The sequence below is a fragment of the Amphiprion ocellaris genome, chromosome 9 (genome assembly GCF_022539595.1).
Source record: "Amphiprion ocellaris isolate individual 3 ecotype Okinawa chromosome 9, ASM2253959v1, whole genome shotgun sequence".
Lineage (NCBI taxonomy): Eukaryota > Metazoa > Chordata > Actinopteri > Pomacentridae > Amphiprion > Amphiprion ocellaris.
In genome coordinates this window covers 26087866-26105969 of record NC_072774.1, presented here as the reverse complement: position 1 = coordinate 26105969, position 18104 = coordinate 26087866, and the positions used below count along the sequence as shown (strand labels likewise).

The 18104-nt window shown below is 40.0% G+C and overlaps 1 protein-coding gene across 4 annotated transcripts in view; it reads left to right on the top strand.

Annotated features, from left to right (window-relative positions):
- The window catches only part of LOC111589185 (RNA-binding motif, single-stranded-interacting protein 3), a 130179-nt gene extending 112161 nt beyond the window's left edge, over positions 1 to 18018 (top strand). For all 4 annotated transcript variants that reach the window (XM_035943833.2, XM_035943827.2, XM_023299995.3 and 1 more), the window contains 6 exons: positions 1056 to 1152; positions 4593 to 4643; positions 13261 to 13377; positions 13838 to 13924; positions 14501 to 14625; positions 15681 to 18018. In XM_035943833.2, coding sequence (XP_035799726.2) covers positions 1056 to 1152; positions 4593 to 4643; positions 13261 to 13377; positions 13838 to 13924; positions 14501 to 14625; positions 15681 to 15684 — 481 coding nt within the window. In that variant the 3' untranslated portion in view covers positions 15685 to 18018. The remainder of the gene's footprint in view (positions 1 to 1055; positions 1153 to 4592; positions 4644 to 13260; positions 13378 to 13837; positions 13925 to 14500; positions 14626 to 15680) is intronic.
- The last annotated feature ends 86 nt before the right edge of the window (positions 18019 to 18104 follow it).

Below are 18104 nucleotides of genomic sequence, written 5' to 3'. Positions count from 1 at the left end.
CAGTGCAGTAGCACCAATCCCATTTTCCTGTCTTTGGCTGGTTGCTGAGCCCCACGGTAATCGCTGTGTATTGTATATTACCTCGTATGTAATGCACATCTTAATGAATAATTTACAATGAACAAATGTGATATGTGTAGTAGTAGCTTCATGGAACCTTTAAACTAACTGTGTTTTCTCAAGTACTTTTCTTCCCCAATTAAGAACCACATGATTAGTGGCGAGGACCTTTTTATACCATCATGGCTGTGTTAGAAATAGATAGGGGAGGGCTCCTCTCACTGTCTCTGTCCCTCTCTTTTCCCCTCCTCGCTCTTGCTCCATTATTCAGTCAACAGACATTTTGGGATCGATCGGGCACAGCAACACGGCCTGGCGGATGAAACATGTCCTCTCTAGGTACACAATGATAAATAAAGCACTGCGAGCCACAGCATTCTAACGCTGCAGGGTTGAGAGGGGTGAAATGAAAACAAAAAAAAAAACAGATGGAGCAAAATCAGAAGGGCAAGCAAAGGTATAGGTAGAGAAGTAAACAGAGTATAACATGCAGATGTTATAGATGCAGCCGTCTCTGGATAGTGGGATTTGTGTAGGTGGGAACAAAAAGGACAATATTGAAATATTTCACCCACTCACACATTAAGGTGATAATTCATTATTATGCATAGCAGTGGAGCAGACTCCTTTGTAACATGATGTGCACTCCGGTGCAGTGTCAAGTCTCATTCTAAGACGTCTTTGATGGTGTGGCACAGAGTGAAGCTGCAATATTTATTGTTTCCATGACAGCCTTGATGATGTCTGATCCACTTTGTCAGCGACGTCTTGAAGTGTGGTGGGTAGTTGAAAATGAAGAGAAACAAAAGGCTCATTTTCACCTTCCACATGGCTCCATATGGAGAGCTAAAACTGTGTGCAGACAGGCCTCTTGTTACATTTTTGTCAATTCAAATAGCTGCTTTTAACATGCTCCTGGTTCAGCTTTACCCCACTTCTGTAAGTCTGCTGATATAGATGTCAAAAGTGAAGCTGCTCTTTGTATGCGTCTGTAGGTTCTACTCTTCGCCGTACAGCATCTCCACCAACCGGATGATTGCTCAGACGTCAATCACACCCTTCATTGCTGCCTCTCCTGTCTCCACATATCAGGTAGGTGGATCCTCTCAGAATATTGATGTGTTAGACGAAGGCCGCTGTTGTACTTTCCATGTTTGCAGGTATGTGAGGGTATGTGAGGTTCTGGTAGGGTTTGCGTGACATCAATTTTGTCACCTAACCAAGTTCCTTAGAGTCTGCACAGACATTTCTGTCAACGTCTGTGTGGAGCCCAAAATAAATGTTGCGAACGTGCCAACGACACTGCAAAGGCCTAAATGCTCCTGCTCGGCAAATGTGCACAGAATATGTAGATGTTGTCCTACTGTACATGTGTTTGAAGGATTCCTCCCAATCATTAACCCCAATGGTAAAGTGTCCCCATTAGACCATGTGTGCATCTGCACAGGAGTATAATCAAAGCTTTTTTTGTTAGCACCCGCGATGCAAAAATTTGGACCAGAAATTTAGGGTAGCTGTTGAAAATGAAGCTCTGAATAAAACTAGAATTTTGGAGTGGTACATACTAACTGAGAAGGTGCAGCTACAGTCAAACAATGTGACAGGGACTGTAGCAAAAATGTCTTACTTTTGTAAAATAAGATTTAAAAATTGCATTGTGTTTGTGTGTTTGCTAACGCGCAGGTGTCTACCCAGATCATGTGCACTCATGAGTAACCAGGATGGCAGTATTTATCATGTGTATATAGGGATATGCATGACCAGATTTCTCTGTGCTTCGTGTAAATCCCAAATAAGCCTCATAACTGGAATACTCATGTCCATGTAAACACGCTCATTGTTAGTTCTGGTCTTTTCATGGGATTTGCTGGAAGAAAGAAAGCCACAGAATAACAGTCACTTCATCTTGACTGAAGTTAACGGTAATCTTACATAGGAACAGGGCTATTTAAATATTATTAATATTTTAAATGTGTCCCATCCACAGTAGTGGTTTTTGAATTTATTGAATGATGTGATATGAACAATTTCTGCTGTTGTCACAGTGTAATCCTTGGACATACAGAAAGCATGCAGAGAGACACAGAAAGTTATCAGCTGTTTTCATTTGAGACCATTCTTAGTGCAGCAATGATAAAATACAGGTTGATGTTGCAGCACTCCTCCCATTGATCTTTCATTCTTAGCCACAAATGCTTCTTTTATCTCTCTGTTCCCATGTGTCGCATCCTCCCTCTTCAACACTCACAAACCATACCAAGTCAAGTCAGAGCTGCTTGGCAATATAGCTGCAGTTCTTTGAGAGCCTCACTCAGTAATTGATCCTGAGTTTGTCTAACACATAGATTTTAAAACAAACACCAGTCCTTCCCCACAGGTTCCCACTAGCATGAGATACTGCTGTAAATGAGAGAGACAAATGGAAAGACACACCTTCAGCAGTGCAGAATTCACAGTCACATCCTGCTTCTCTGAGGATAAACAAGAAGAAATTAACGTGTCTTGCATTACTTTAACACACAAGACATAAGTGAGCAAACAGACATGTACGTGCACACCGATCAGCAACAACATTAAAACTAGAGATGTTCTGTTCAAATCTCAGGATTAGCTTTGCTGAGCACAAACCTAAGCCTGATCCTTTGTATATATCCTCTGTCACACACTTGTACCTTATCGGCAGCATTATCAATCAATAATCAATAACATGTATTGAGTACAGTGGTCTCTTGTCCCGTGGTGATCTGCTGTTTTTCATGATACATGCAGCAAAAGCAATACTAGTATTTTTCACTCTGTAAATAAGAACATTGACCTAATTAATCCCAGCTTGTGCCAAATACATGAGCGATAACCAGGGACCATTAACCGTCACAGAAATCTGTTTCATGGTGCTCTTGGCTAGCTAAGCCCCCACAATGCTCTCTGCTTGCTGAGGGCCCTCCCCAGGTTACTACAGTATTAAGCACTAAGATGCTCAACCATATGCTACAGCTAATTGTACATTATCAGACTATCATTATCATTAAAATATCTGGAATGTGGAACTATTTTACTCTGACAAACAAAAGGAATTCAACAGCCACTTATAATATTTCACGAGGTGGTAGTAACAGAATTGCATTCAGTACTACCAATTTGATGCACTACCTAATAAAAGTAAACACTAAATGGAATCATGCTGGATGAGAAATACATTGCTGTGGTAGAGAAAACAGGTTTTTGCTGTTATTTGGAGCTCTCTCAAAATTACATTTCGGACAGTGCCCTACGGAAGCTTTAAAATAAAGTTTGTAACCACCAACTAACATTAAGAAACAGCTCAGAAATGCATTTTTTTTCTCAATGCATTACAGAGCTATTCAGTTGTCAAGCGTCTACACTAGATTCATTTGAATAACTTTGATTTTCTCTGTGTTAGCTGATACTAAATATTAAATGAGTTAGATTGGGGACAAAGGAAGTCGATCAGGACATTAAAACCACCAGCCTGATATCGTTTAGATTCTTCTTGTACTGCCAGAACAGATCTGACCTGTCGATGCAGGGGCTCTGAACCTCTTGGCTCTGTGGTGTCTCACATTGTTGTGTTGAGGCCTCCAGGGACTGGACTTGGCAGGTCAACACCTTGAGCTCTTGGCCGTGTTCCTCGAGCTGTTCCTGAACACTTTTTGCGATGTTGTGGGGCGCATTTTCCTACTGGGAGAGGTTGCTGCTATGGGGGGCTGTGCTAGGAATAATGTGTAAGTGCTCAGTACATGTCAAAGTAACATCCACATGAATGCCAACAACTAAAAGTTTCCCCGCAGGCCTTTGCACTGTATCCACATGATCAGTGTCAGTGGTTTTAATGTTATGGTTGACCGGTGTGTTATTGCCCGAGAATATACATGCATGCTATGTCTTACATGTAACAAAAGGGCCTTCAGGGACTTGTTTCTCCTCATGTTAGGGTTGAGCAGTCCTCAGCAGGACAAGATGAAAGTAGTGGTTTGTTTCCAAGACAGACTTTGATGATGAAACCTTCACTACAAAGCAGTAATTGTTAGACTGTTTTGCTCTCTGTGGTCTTCATATCCTCCTATAATTACAATGTAACATACAGTATAGTGGACCCTCAGTTACTGCTGTAATATTCTTTAAGACATGCTGCCGCAGGGACCGAGGATCTGAAATTGGCTTGTAAAGACTTGTGCTAATGATTAATTTTCTTTCTTCTCTTCTTTGGTTTTCTCATTTTCACTCCCTTCCTGTCATTCTCTCTTGCAATTGTCCTCCTTTATGCTCTCTCTTCCTCAATTCCTTATCCACTTCTAACTATCTTCTTTTTGATCTTCCCTTTCCTCTCATCTCTTCCTGACCTCCCTTCTGCATCCTCCTACTCATGCCCGTCCCCTCCTTCTTTAATTACTTTATTTTTCTTGTCCTTCCCTTTGTCCTGCTCTCCATCCCTCTTCTTTCTATATACTTCGTCATCTCTGATCTTATTGTCGTCACCTCTGCTTCGGCTTCTCCTCCTTTATTCTTCATAGGTCCAGAGTACATCTTGGATGCCACATCAACAGTATGTTATGCAACCTACAGTAAGTTTTTGAACCAGCCTTTCCTTTTTTGTGTCATGTGTTAGTATTTCCCAGTGGAGTCATTTTCTCCTTTCTCCAACCCTTTCCACTGGCTGTTTTTTATACCACATTCCTGCTTGTCATACCTGACTGTAAGAAAGTCTCAGTGTTTATTCCTTGTGTCACTTCTGAGTCTGAGCATTTGAAAACTTTCAAAATGTGTTGAATATTTACTGTTGTGAATGTCAGTGAAACTGCTATATGTATATGTATATATTTATGTATCCGTATTTATATATTCTATTTTCTCTCTCACCAAATTAATCTTTAGTTTATTATAAACAAAAATCATTTGGTACTACTGACAATATGACACTAGCAAATCCTTGAAGGACAAATGAATGAATGAATCACTGAGACTGCAAAAAGCCATACAGTAAAATGATATTCAGATTTCCAACAAGTGTATTTTATAAGAGCCAAACTTCGGTCAGACCAATAAAAAAAAAAATATAGCCCAACATGTCAGCCCTCCTCTGCTGAATCAGCCTGTGAACAGCCTCCTCCAAGCAACACTAAAATCTATAATAGAAGGTTGCTCCCTGCTGGTCTGAAATGAAACTGCAAGGTACAAAAAAATAGGCTTCCACAAAGGAAGTGTTAAACACATTATGGATATTAATGTGTGATTAGATTCATACAGTGATACACTTAATAGATTTATCAAAATATCAGTGCACAGAATACATTAAAATCCACTGCAGAAGTAGAAAAATCGGTGCTTGGTGTCTGGTTTGAAGCATCAGCACATCTGTTAGTTTTCAGTTACAGTGTGAAAAGCACAAACAGATGCACACACACACACACACACACACACACACACACACACACACACAAAACTTTGATTGAAACACAACTGCTACAACACACCCACATATATTCACATGTACAGTCACATATGCAGTGTTGACTCTGAGTGTAGGTGTACAGTCAATACACACTATAAACCTACACTCACCCACAAATTCTCATCTCTGTTTTCATACTCTCTGAAACACAAATGTAACCTTGATGCAAACTTCAAGGTTTTTACCTCCTTTCATCCAGAGACCGTATACAGCTATAGCAGCAAGCGATGGAGCCCACACAGGCTTGTCTCTAATGCAAAGCCTGGACCCAAGTCAGTAACAACTTCTAGCAAACAGTATAAAATCTCTGCACCTTCGTCCAGAGTGCTGTATTTAATTAGCGGAAGGAGTGAGGTGCAGTGTTGCTCTGTCTGGCCTCAGCAGTTCAATCCTGCTCACCAGTTGATTACTTGTCAGTGCAGCAGGGCCGGTGGATTAGAAAATCATAGGCAGAGTAGATTCATGTTACAGTAACCTTGAAAGTGCTTCAGATGAAAATAAACTTTAATCACCTCTTAAACATTTATTCAGTTGTAGTTCACAGTTCCCTTATCAGTCATTTTTACATTAACTGTAAAAAAAAAAAAGTTAAAATAGCCTGTAAAAGAAGCATTTAACATTTACGCCCGAGGGTTTTAATTGCGCACCTGTCCTGAAAATGCCCCACTGTTCTGTCAATCAGGAAATGAAGGCGTTAATAGAGAAAAGTGCACAACACAGTAGGAATTTTAGTGATTGTGACCATAAAGCCTTCAGTCACACTACATTAAGCCGACAGCTATGATGACACCGTCTCCTTCTAGTGTTTCTGTAATGAAAGAATACTTTTTATAGTACAGCAGGCTCCCGTCCTTTAGGTATTTTTCTAGATAATAAAGTCAGCTTCACCTACCAAGAGACAATAGTCAAGACAGATGTTATCATTGAGATTTCTATCATGTTGGTGAGTTGGTTTCCTGCCAGCCTCGATGTTTTATACCTGTAAAATTCAGTTATGCGCCATTGAAATTGTCAGCTGCAGGGGTGGTTAAAGATAGAGGCAGCACAGATATGGTACATCAGCCATACACAGAGGAATTCTAACGAATACAGCAGTTAAACATGTTCAAAATTCTGTCACTTCCTCTCTGTTGTTCTCTGTTCCTATCTGTTTTCCTCTTTGTGTCTATCTGGCAAATCCTAAACACATTCTGTTGTCATATCTGATTAAAATTATGTCTGTGAGAGAGGATAATACCCGTCTGTAAATGTGTTTTCAAACAAATGTCCCATCTAATTATTTGGCAGACTGCTTGATATGACTTCCTAAGACTTGGGAGAAGACAGAGAGCGATAGAAGAGAAGAGAGAATGAGGGTTTCGAGAAAGAGAAAATAGATAAATAAGAGAACTTGACAGAGGGAGGACGGGGGAGAGAGGCTGGTGCAGGGGAAGGAGAGGAAAGAAGGGATTACAAAGAATAAATCAAGAACAAAGCAGAGAAAACAACTGCTGCAAAAGCATGTCTGGGCTGTGTGCGCCTGTTCCCCAGCCTTGTCTCTGCATAGTCAAAATCCCTGTTAGACAACAAAGGCGAAGGCTAGTCATTGTATTTCCTGGATACAGAAGAGCTTGGCAAATTAAAGCTGCATCGGGGAGGGAGACTGAGAGAGACACAGTGGCTTAATTCTGTTCCTATGGCAGCAGAGGCTTCCTCACTGCTGCACCGCAGTTAATAACTGGTAACTTTGATTAATGGCGTGCACTCACTGACACATTTGGGTTGACGCACACGTGCACGGCTCCGTTAATCAGTCAACAGTCCGTCATACAGTTTGAGATTTACAAGCCTGTGACACTGTATTTATTAGTCTCAAATACAAATAGACGCACAGTTAGTAAAGAAATGAATGGCTCTTATTAAAAGGTTAAAATGAGAGATCTAAAACCAGTGGAGGAATAAAGCTCCATGTACATGAACTCACACAACTGTATTTACACACAGCGCAAGTACACACTCTCAGACTAATTCAGATACACTCACATTAAACACACCTATACACACAGTGGAGTGCCGTAAGGATGTGTGGTTCCGAGCCTTGGTGGAATGCCCAGATTACTTGAACTCCCTGTCTTTACATCTTAATTAGCAAGAGGATGTCTTTGTGCATAATTACTCACAAATCCCCCTACAGGAAATGAATGCGTTACCCTAACCATGCATAGCAAGAAAGACAAGGAAGGCGGCTTATTGGGGAGGGCTGTAATAAGACATCCGAAGAATCGGGATTTCAGATCTTCCTGAGTTAAAATGCCATGTTAAACCCATTTGAGGAGACAAAGGGGGGTGAAGAATGCTGGAAGAAAGCACAGTTCAGTACGTATCTGAGCCTGCATATAGTGCACAACACTCAGGTTTTTCTTTGTTTCTTTTTTTAAATGCTGAGATCCTGCGTGTGCAGAACTGTCACCCGTGCATGCCTGAGGGTGCATGTTTACAGACTGCAACTGTGCAGTACTCCAGTCTCTGCTTTGTGTAGTCCTGTAAAACCCAGTGTGCTTTTGGGTGCAAATAAATATGTAGACAAATAAAGCCGAGACAGAGAAAGAGCGTGTGGTTTCAGTTTGGAAAATCAAGTTGTCGAATAATACAAACAGCTGCACTTCACAGCCACTACCTTAGAGAGAACAAATTATGCCGCTTCACATTCTTTGCATGCTCACATACATAGAGCTGCTGTCAGAAAAGCAGCAGTTAGTGGGTTTCTCAATAAATGGGTGTCATTATCACTAATACACTGTATTTGATGCTGCACATTGCCTGCAGCATTCAGCTAGTCAGCTTCACTTCTCTAATGGAAAAGTGACAGGAAAAGACAGGGAGGAGAAGAAGAGGGAGTTCAAAGTTAAGGCAGATTTTGGGCGGGGTTTTTTTCTTCTCCTGTCCTCAGGCAAAAGATAACTGTCTGTCTTGTGTACTCAGTTACTGCTTAGCCCAGGAAAATGTCTGATGCACTGAAAACGTTTAAGACACACGCTAACTCTACAACATACAATTATACTCGTCTCACACCAGCTAGTGCAAAGTGTCTGCATGCAGACACATGCAGAGATAGTAAATTTAACACTTGTACAGCTATAAATCAGAGCAGACAGTTAGCCATTGTGGGCTTCCTTTTTCTTTATGCAGCTTTCTCTCAGCATGGAAACCTGCTGTGAGATTGGATTAAGTGAGAGAAAGAGTAGAGGAGGATAAGAAGTCATTAAAAAGGAGAACATATTATTTAGATGGATGAATAGCTCGGGTATTAGCTAGATTCTGGCTGGTAAATTTACCTGCCTGAGCCAGAGCTTTGTGTGGGTTTGTGAGTAGATCTGTTGATGCTTCAGTGTGTGGATGTAGATGTACAGTATGCATGTGAGTGCATATATCGCTCATTCGCTTGTGATGCTGAGCACAGTGTTTACAAAGCATTTCTGCTGATTTGTTCTTCAAACTGATCTCCCTGTGAAGGCAGCAGTCAGGGGAGGGAGCACTCAACTTAAACTTTTTAAACCACTTGTTCTCTAGACAAGGAAATGTACCTCTCACTTGTCCAGGCACAAAAAAAAAAAAAAAATCTCGTTTGGAAAAAAAGTGAGGTTTTACCTTGTAGTAAAACACTGTTTTTTTGTGTGCCAGTTTCACCAGCTATTTGTTTTGTGAAAGGACACTCAGAGGAGTATTTATACACTTAATTACATTTTTTGAGTGATACATTAGTCTTTTTATTAACATTTCAGTCATACTTTCCTCTTAAAGCTGTTTTCATTTGATCCTGGATTGGAACACGCTTTCTAAAGTCTATTTCAATATAAGCTCTATCAATCAATCGCCGATCATCCTGATGTTTAATAATAAGTGAGATGTTACTGATGTTGGTTTACAGCTACATGTCATAAACAAGAGACGCACTCAGAGAGCGCAGTACTCAGCAAAGGATGCTCATTTGACATATCATGTCTAAACTTAGAAGCACCTAGCTGCAATGGGGACAAGCTCTTACGGTGAAGAAATGAGTGAAGGACAGAAAGGTGAATTTGTGTTCAAAATAAGGCTGACGACTGAACGTAAAAAAAGGCTTTGTGAAACATCAGGAACTTCACCATTGTCTGGCTGGGGTTTGCTACATTGCGTGACCTAAATATGTAGCGGGTGGCAGGAATTGATGGGACTCAGAAACAGCCCACAGTTTAATTATTTGTTCCTTGTATGATTTCCAACTGATAAATAACAGTCAATTTGTAGTCGGATCGCAATCATGTGATCGTCATGATCGTCAGCAGGAAACTGACACAGTGTTCAGGTCATGGTTACAGCAACGCCGTGCCGGCAGCTATATCTGGCAATGGGAAATGCTTAACAAAGCCGTGGATCCAGATTACAAGTCGCATCACTGCCAAAATTTAATGATGTGGTCCTTATGTCATTTCTGACTTTCCCTGAAAATTTTATTCAAGTCCGTTGGTCCGTTTTCGAGTAATGTTTCACACAGACAGATTCACAGACAAAAGCAAGCTGATTGTCACATAACTCCGCCTTGCCTTGGTGGAGTAATAATTAGTGTCTGTATAAATAAATAACTCCAGCTGTCACATGTAAGAGCATTTCTGCATCAGTTTTTGGATCACTGGGGAACTGGAAATGAAGTTTGTGCACGTTTCCACAATGATTGGGATTTAAACAAAACCAGAAGAAAAAAGGTATGGCTGTATAAATTTGTTGAAAAGAATGTAAATGCATGTTTCTGTCAAAAGATGCCAATGTTTTACTCCTATATTCTTTCTAATAGCCAGCAGGAGGCGACTCATCAGGCTGCAAAAGAAGAAAATGACTACTTCTCCTTTGATCTGTTAACTCTATTTTCCTAATGAGCTTATGGCATAATTACTATTTTCAAGACTTTTTGAATGCAATTTCTGAATTATGATCAAATTTAGAGAGATGGATGATAAAGCAGAGTGTTTTATTATTGTATCGGCACTCACTCTTTACATCCATTTTTAAAAGATGTAACAGATGTCAGAATGTATCAGTGCCACTGACTAAGCCAGAGTAAGCCACAGTTCTCTAGGATGATACTTAGATGATGTTACTGTTACAATGTAAAGTGTATCATGAGGTACACACTGATCAGCCCCAGGGTTCAAACCACTGATGGGTGCAGTAAAAGCAATCTGAAATGTTCTACTGGTAAACTTTGGGTTCTGGCATTCATCTCATGTTACTTAGACACATACCAGCTACCCAAACACTGTTCCAGACCAACTCCCCAGGTACTGCAAAAACTGCTAAGAAACAGCTAAACTAATACAATGAAGACCAGAAGGCATTGACCTGACCAGCAAACTCCCCAGATCTTGATCTGAGCAAGCATCCGTGGAATGAGCAGCAACAAACCAGATACAGTGGAGGCCCTCAACTGCAGGGTCCAGAGGATCCACTGTTAGCATCGAGATTCCAGACACCACAGGACTCTCACAGAGGTTCCTTGTCTATACTTTGCCAGGTTAAAGCTGTTTTGGCAGAAAGACACCTGCACAATATTAGGCAGGTGGTATTATTGTTGGGCTGAACATTGATTAGTGATACAGTGAATTACAAAGCTGCTAACAGTATCTCACCAACATATCTTACTTGTCAGCAAAACTGAGTTGCCCCCTGCCGATGCAGCAACCCATGACCCCTTCCTCATTCAATCTTTGACTCATACTGTGCAGCTGTAACTGTCATTTTTCTTGATGCTTTTGCTGCATGCTTGGGTTAGCTGCAGATTCCAAAGGAACTTTGCTGTCAGTGTCCTTCTAAGAAAGTTCCAAATCTGCGAAATACTTGGATCAACTCGTGATTGGTCGATGTTCTTCAAAAATAATTCGCTTTCTAATTTTACTGTGTGCATGTGTCTTCCTGTGAAGCCTGCAGGACATATGGATCTTAACTTATAGATTCTCAAATGCGAACAACTCAGACATCCTGTATGTGATCAAAGCAACACTAGAAATAGCTCGAGCTTTCATCACTTGGTATGTGTTTGCTTATATGTGCTTGTGTTGCTGCGAGGCTCCCTGTGAAACCCTGCAGATACAGAGCTGCTATGACAACCAGCAGACAGCTGGGCCTGAGCCGAAAGTACCACAATTTAATGCCTGTGTTCTTCTAACATCCTGTCTCAACATGTAGCGGTGGAGGTGCTGACTGCTCTCTGGAGCAATACTGACACATATCCACCGATGCTGTCTGTGCTCATGGGAAGTGTAGGCTGGTTAAACAGCGATCACAAATGAGCAGTGTTTACCGCTGCAGGGATGTTGCCAGGCATCTCAGCACACAGTGTGAGGAGTCTCCTATTAAATCTTTACAGAGCTGTTGAGGCTGTAGCAGAGCTGTACTGGAAAAGTAGCTCAGCGTATCAAGGTGTTAGGCTGCATCAAAGCCCTTCACTTTGAGGAGATTTACAGTAAAAGCCTGTCTGCGCCATTCACCAGCATGTTCTGTCAAGCCTGTCTAGCAAGCCGGCTGACTGGTTGAATTTCCATATACAGAGTCAAACCATTTGTAGTCATCAAATTTAACTAAGTTGGAAGTCGAAACAAGCTTTTCTAGCTTAGTGTTTCTGTCTTTAACGTTTCTTCTTGACTTGCGTAGCTTAAAAGACATATTTTTTCCCATTGCAGTGAACACACAGACACATATTTTGGTGTAATAATTCACAGTTTGGGCTGTCTTTACTTGAATGCTTTGTTTTTCTGTAGATGTCATTTTAAATTCATAAAACTGCCATTTTTGCTCACTCAGTAACTCACAACGACAACGCAAACATGTGCTTTTACAACGTTTTCAAATTTGGACCTCTTAAAAATAATTATCTCAATTACAAAAATATATTTCAATTTATCACTTTGTAAAAGCCCCTTTGGTAGGTGCTAGCTTCAAATCTTCTAGGGTAAGTCTCTAGAAGCCTCTCACACCAGGATTTGGGCAGCTTGTCCTATTCTTCTTGGCAGATCATCTCATATTCTGTCACATTGGATAGAAAGTGTCTGAACTGCCATTTTCAGGTCTGTCCACAGATGTACTGTGGAGTAGAAGTCTGGGCTTTGACTCGGCAACTCAAAAACACTTAGAGACTTTTTTTCTGAAGCCACTCCAGTGTTGGTTTATATGCTTCAGAACACTGTCACAGTGAAATATCGCCCCTGACTCTATGCTCTGGAGAAGGATTTATTAACCTCTCTGTATTTGCGTGCATTCATCCTTCCCTCACCTGTTTAGGTGAGGGACAATGCTGATGAGGGGTCTTCTCTGCTGATGAGGAGACCCCTCATAGCATGATGCTGCCACCACCATGCTTGACTATAGAAGACGTGATGAGCAGATGTCTGAACCACCTCAGCTTCTTTTAATGTTGAAAAGCAGCAACTTTACTTCGAGCTCTCTCCAAACCCAGGCCCGGTTATACCTGCAAATCCCCCCATTGTTTGTAAAAGCTTAGTTTGAGGTTTTTAATTCAGTTTATTTTTAGCTTAAGATCATTTCTTCATTTGCCTGGCTGATGTTTCTTGTAATCTTCACGTTCCTTTCACCTTGGTTTCCCTTTCCCTTCCCTTGCTGAGACTGGCCCCACTGGTTGTTCGTCATGTGATGCTTAATGACTGGTAGTACCATTTAGTAGCTGTAAGTTGCTTTGTCATGTGTCTTTCTTCCCGCCTCAGGGTGCTGTGATCACCCCAGCTGCCGCCATCGAGCCCAGTTTGTCCCTTCACCCCTCCAGTGTAATGGCTCCTCTCACCCAGCAGATGAACCACCTGTCTCTGGGCCCCACTGGCGCCGTGAGTCTCCTCTTTAGCCTCTCCAGCTCATCTTGCTCTGCATACTTGTGTGTGTTTATCTTTGGACCAGTAATATATTCAATATAATTAGCCCATAGAGGTTTCTATGCCCTTGTCAGAGCAAAAGACACATTGCAAAGCTGGAAAATGTCCCGTTCTGTTTAAAGTCTGAAATGGGCAATGACCTTGGGACACAGCTGGATGAAGCAATGTTCTTGTCAAATGAAAATATATCTGTCTGTGTCTTCTCTTTGCTGAGCACTTTCAAGATTATTCTTTGAGACATCTTCTTGAGTTGTTGTAATTTTTTTTTTTTTTTTTTTCTTTTCTACTTCTGGACATAGCTGAAGTAGTTGCAGTACACTCATCCTATATGGTGCTTTTAATCCAGAAATTTTGGAGGACATATCGTTGTTCCTATATTATATTACTGTCTTTGCCCCTCCCTCTGCCTCTGCAGTACATGCCTGCTGCAGCGACTGCTCCTATGCAAGGAACCTACATTCCCCAGTACACTGCAGTGCCTGCCTCTGCCATCACAGTGGACGTAAGGACCAAAACAAGTTGTTTAGTAAATTCAGTCAGTAAACCATTGAGAGCAGAAAGGGTTTCATTAATTATTGCAGTAAGTTAAAAGTTGCAAAACGAATGTCAGATTGTGTGTAGAACTAATTTCACACCATAACCTCTCCTGTTATGCCTCTGACATTAGATGGACTCTACTGAAGTGTTGATGTAGTTTAAAATTGCTGTGCTCTTATTACATGAAAACTGCAAATTTGAAAAAGTATTCTCTGAAACATCAGTGTCACTTAGCATTTGACACTTTGTATAGTTCAGGAAGAGAATTATTTAATTTATGGCAAACTGCCAGAGGCCAGTTTCATAAGTTCTTACTAAAATTAGCATCAATTAAATGGAGCCTCTCTGACGCAGTTGAACCTATCACCTCTAAATGAATTTATGTCTTTCGTGAATTGCTGGAGCACTGTGTATCTCAGTGTTATGTGGAAATGAAGAGTCCTCAGTTTACCTTCCTTGTCCGAAGTTGCAAGTTTGAAATGAAACCTTGTGGGGACATAAGGCTTCATATCTGATGTTGTTTCTGTAACTTTGTGGTCAGGGCGTGGTGACAGACCCTTCTCCACAGACAGCTGCCCCCTCCTCACAGGACGCCAGCGGGCAGCAGCCTTTATCAGTGGAGAACACAGGAGATCATGCCACAGCCTACTCTTACCAGCAGACTAAGTGAGTGCAAACAGTACAAGTCTGTATATATTTTTTTTCACAGTCTCCTTGTACAGCTGCTACAGATAGATATTGATATTGCTGTGCAGTGTCAGCTGCATTGCGGGTTTCATTCAAGTTGTTTTCCACTGCTTTACATTCACAAAGACAGTAACAACAGTTCTATTGAACTGTAGGGCAAGTAGAAAGAAAAATGGATGCCAAAGTGAGATTCTGACAGTCAGCAGAACATTATGGGAAAACTTATATAAGATATAAATTTTACTCATTCATAGATTTATCAGAACAGACAGAAAGAAACTATTTCAAATATAACTTAAAGTGAATTTTATTATTTTGTGATAACTAAAACTATTTGTAAATGATAAGTTTACAGTCAGTCTACAAATAATTGCCCATAAGGACACTGAAGCAGGTTTTTCTTGCTGTAACTTGTTGTTAGTACCATACCATCCTGGAAGATCCATTCTTGATGCATTTTCAGTGTAAATTGCACTTTACTTTGTGCAAAGTACATCTGAAGTTAATATACTCAGCAATATAATGTATACAGTTTAAAGCGATCACTTTTTTAGTACAAAATTTCCTCTTCCTGCAAGGATTGTGAACTTTCCCGAACACAGATGTTGAAATTCCATTAAGAAGGGATGTTTCTGTGTCCAGTTTGAACAACAGGTTCTGAAAACTAGTATTTATTCCATGAACTGACTTGAAAAACAGTCTGTTCCTTAAATATTCCTTCATAAGGGCAGACATCATTAAATATACTATTAATCTCTTCGTGAAATGTGTTTAATTCAGTGTATATGATTGTTGGAAGAACTGTCTAATACTTGGAATTATAAATTATGATGAAAGGATAACAGCATGCAGAGGAATCGCTTCTATTTCTGTCTTTCCTGGTCTTTATCTTCTTTTTCTGCCTCCTAGATAACTTGTTGGTGGTTTCCTTTACATGTAGCTGCATAGGAAATGTTGCGTTTGCTTAGAAATAGTAACCTTGTCTACGGTTTCTTCAGTCGCCCCTTTTTCACTGACTTTTCTGTCTCCTTTAGATAAGAAGATTGGTAGGAATCATCGCTGCATTGCCTTCAGAAGGACTGCACTGAGGCGCTGGAGACACAGAGAGAATCAAAACGAAACAGGACTAAAAATCAGAGGTGACATGGACAACATTGAGGGGAGAATGCTTCCACTGTGCACAGGCACCAAATAAAAGACAAAATGAAGAAAAAATTCAATTATCTTTCTTACCTGTTTGAACCAAGAAAAAGACAGAAGACTAAACAAATGACGGTTTGCTGAACTAGAGGACAATGAAATCAATCGCAGTCTGCAACTTTGACTTTATCATTTTTCACCTTGAGACTGAACTTTGCCTCCAAAGGAAAAAGAGAAGACATAGACTGAAATCTAAACTCAACCAATAAGCTGTACAGAAAAAAAGAACATTTGAATGTGCAGGTAGATTTTCAGACTTTTTTATTAAAAAAAATAAATTAAAAAAAAAAAAGAAGGAAGCAAAGTCTACTAAAAAGACAGGCTGTCTTCCTTTGATATTAAGCTACATTATTTTCATTCTTTTTATTATTTGAGTAGTTTTCTAGGATATCAATGTTTTCGTAAATCTTTATTGCCTTAATTTTCTCAAAGTTTGGGAAAAGTTTCCATAGTGTTGAATTGTTTAAAAAAAACTGAGTGATTGAATGATATGAGAGGTTTCTGAGAGCCTCAGAGATTAAATCTAAAAAGCTATCTGTACAGGATAAAAAAAATAAGGTTGTATTTGTATGAAGATGACTTTAAATTATGTGGTGCAGTGCAGCTGATGTTGGTTGGTTAGAAAAAAAATCCTTAATGCGACTTGTGGAAGGGTCAAGCCACTGCTTCCTGGAAAATGCAGTTTAGTTTAATCATAGGATAAAACGTTCTGTCTCTCCACCTCATTTGTACTTTTTAGTTGTCTGCTTTTTGATTGATTTTTAAAAGGTCTTTGCTTTGCCTGCTTTGCTTGTCTCACTGCAAAAAGAAAAGAAAAATAAAAACTTTTCTGACTTTGACAAAAAAAAGCAGAAAAAAAACGCTAGGATTTTTAAATGTGCAGAAAGCAATAGTTTTAGTAAAACTGTTGACAGTTTCTCGAGTCTTTCTTAACTGTTGAACAAACGCAGCCTACAGGTGGCATATTTTATACCAAAGATGAAGAAACTAGGTGGTGAAGAGATCTTCCTTGTGTTGCTTTTTCTTTATTTTTTCACTAAAACTTTTTTCTTGCTCGTCATGCTGTCGCTGTGTGAGATGAGAACATGCAGTAGGTCTTTTAACACAATTGCCTCAAGATGTTTTGTTTGTCATGTGATGCTGATCTAAAGCAGCTCTGTTACATCTGCTGAGAGATCTTGAACCCTGTGGAACATCGGTGTGTACCTTTTAAACTTACACCCGACTACATCCTCCTCAGGCTGCGCTGACCGAACTTCCATCCTAAATGCCAAAACTGGGACGCGAAATCTCATGATCACTGCTTCCCAAAATGCTCTAGATTTGTTCGTTGCGTTTCGAAATGCATAGTCCATGAAGCTAACTGTTTCATGTCGCCATCTTGCCAAACACAAGCCACTGAGCAGGTCAATGATCTCTGTGAGAGGAAAGGGCATTTGTGTAGAACAAAATCATTTCAGCTTACGTATATTCTACTAAAAAGATAAGGAGATTTTGTTTTTGTTTTGTTTTTTTGCTGCCTTTTTTTTTTGTCTTTTTTGAGAACTGATTATGATGTGAGAGCTGCTAAACACTTTTCAGTATTGGGGATTGAGGTTGTCTTGTGTTGGGTGTCCAGAAGGGCACTAAGTGACCATTTTAAGTCAGGGTGAAGATAAAAATAAATAGGAACCTGCATTATGAGCTGAGAGCAAAATGCAAAAAACAAAAGGAAATGCTGACACTGGTTCTGAGGTCACACCCTCCCACCTGACCCTCCACCAATGAAAGGAAGCTAATGGAGACAGACGGACAGAAAAAAAAAAAACGCGTGGTTCAACCAAAATCAAGCAGATACAAACCTCTAGTGGAAAATAAATTATTGAAATGAGAGCGAGAGAGAAAGAGAGTAGAGAAAAGCGAGAACAAAAGTAATATTTATGAGATCTTTTTTTTTGTACAGGTGTGTAAAAGAAGATGCAACAGAATAACTTTGATGATGCTATTTTTTTATTTGCTTGGTCACATGCCTCCCATGTCTTTCAAATTGTGATTTTGAGAGTGTCTGTAGAACCAGTGGATATTGCTGTAGTTTCAAATGTACCTTTTTTGGGTTTTTTTTGTTTGTTTATTTGTTTTTTGTTTTCTTTTTAGACAAAACTTTCAATAAAAAAAAATATTTCAAACAGTCAATATTCACCTTGTGTATTCTGCAGGTACAACTCAGGAGGTTACCACTAGAGAGCGCTGTTGTATTTTGAATGAGTGAAAGGTTTAAG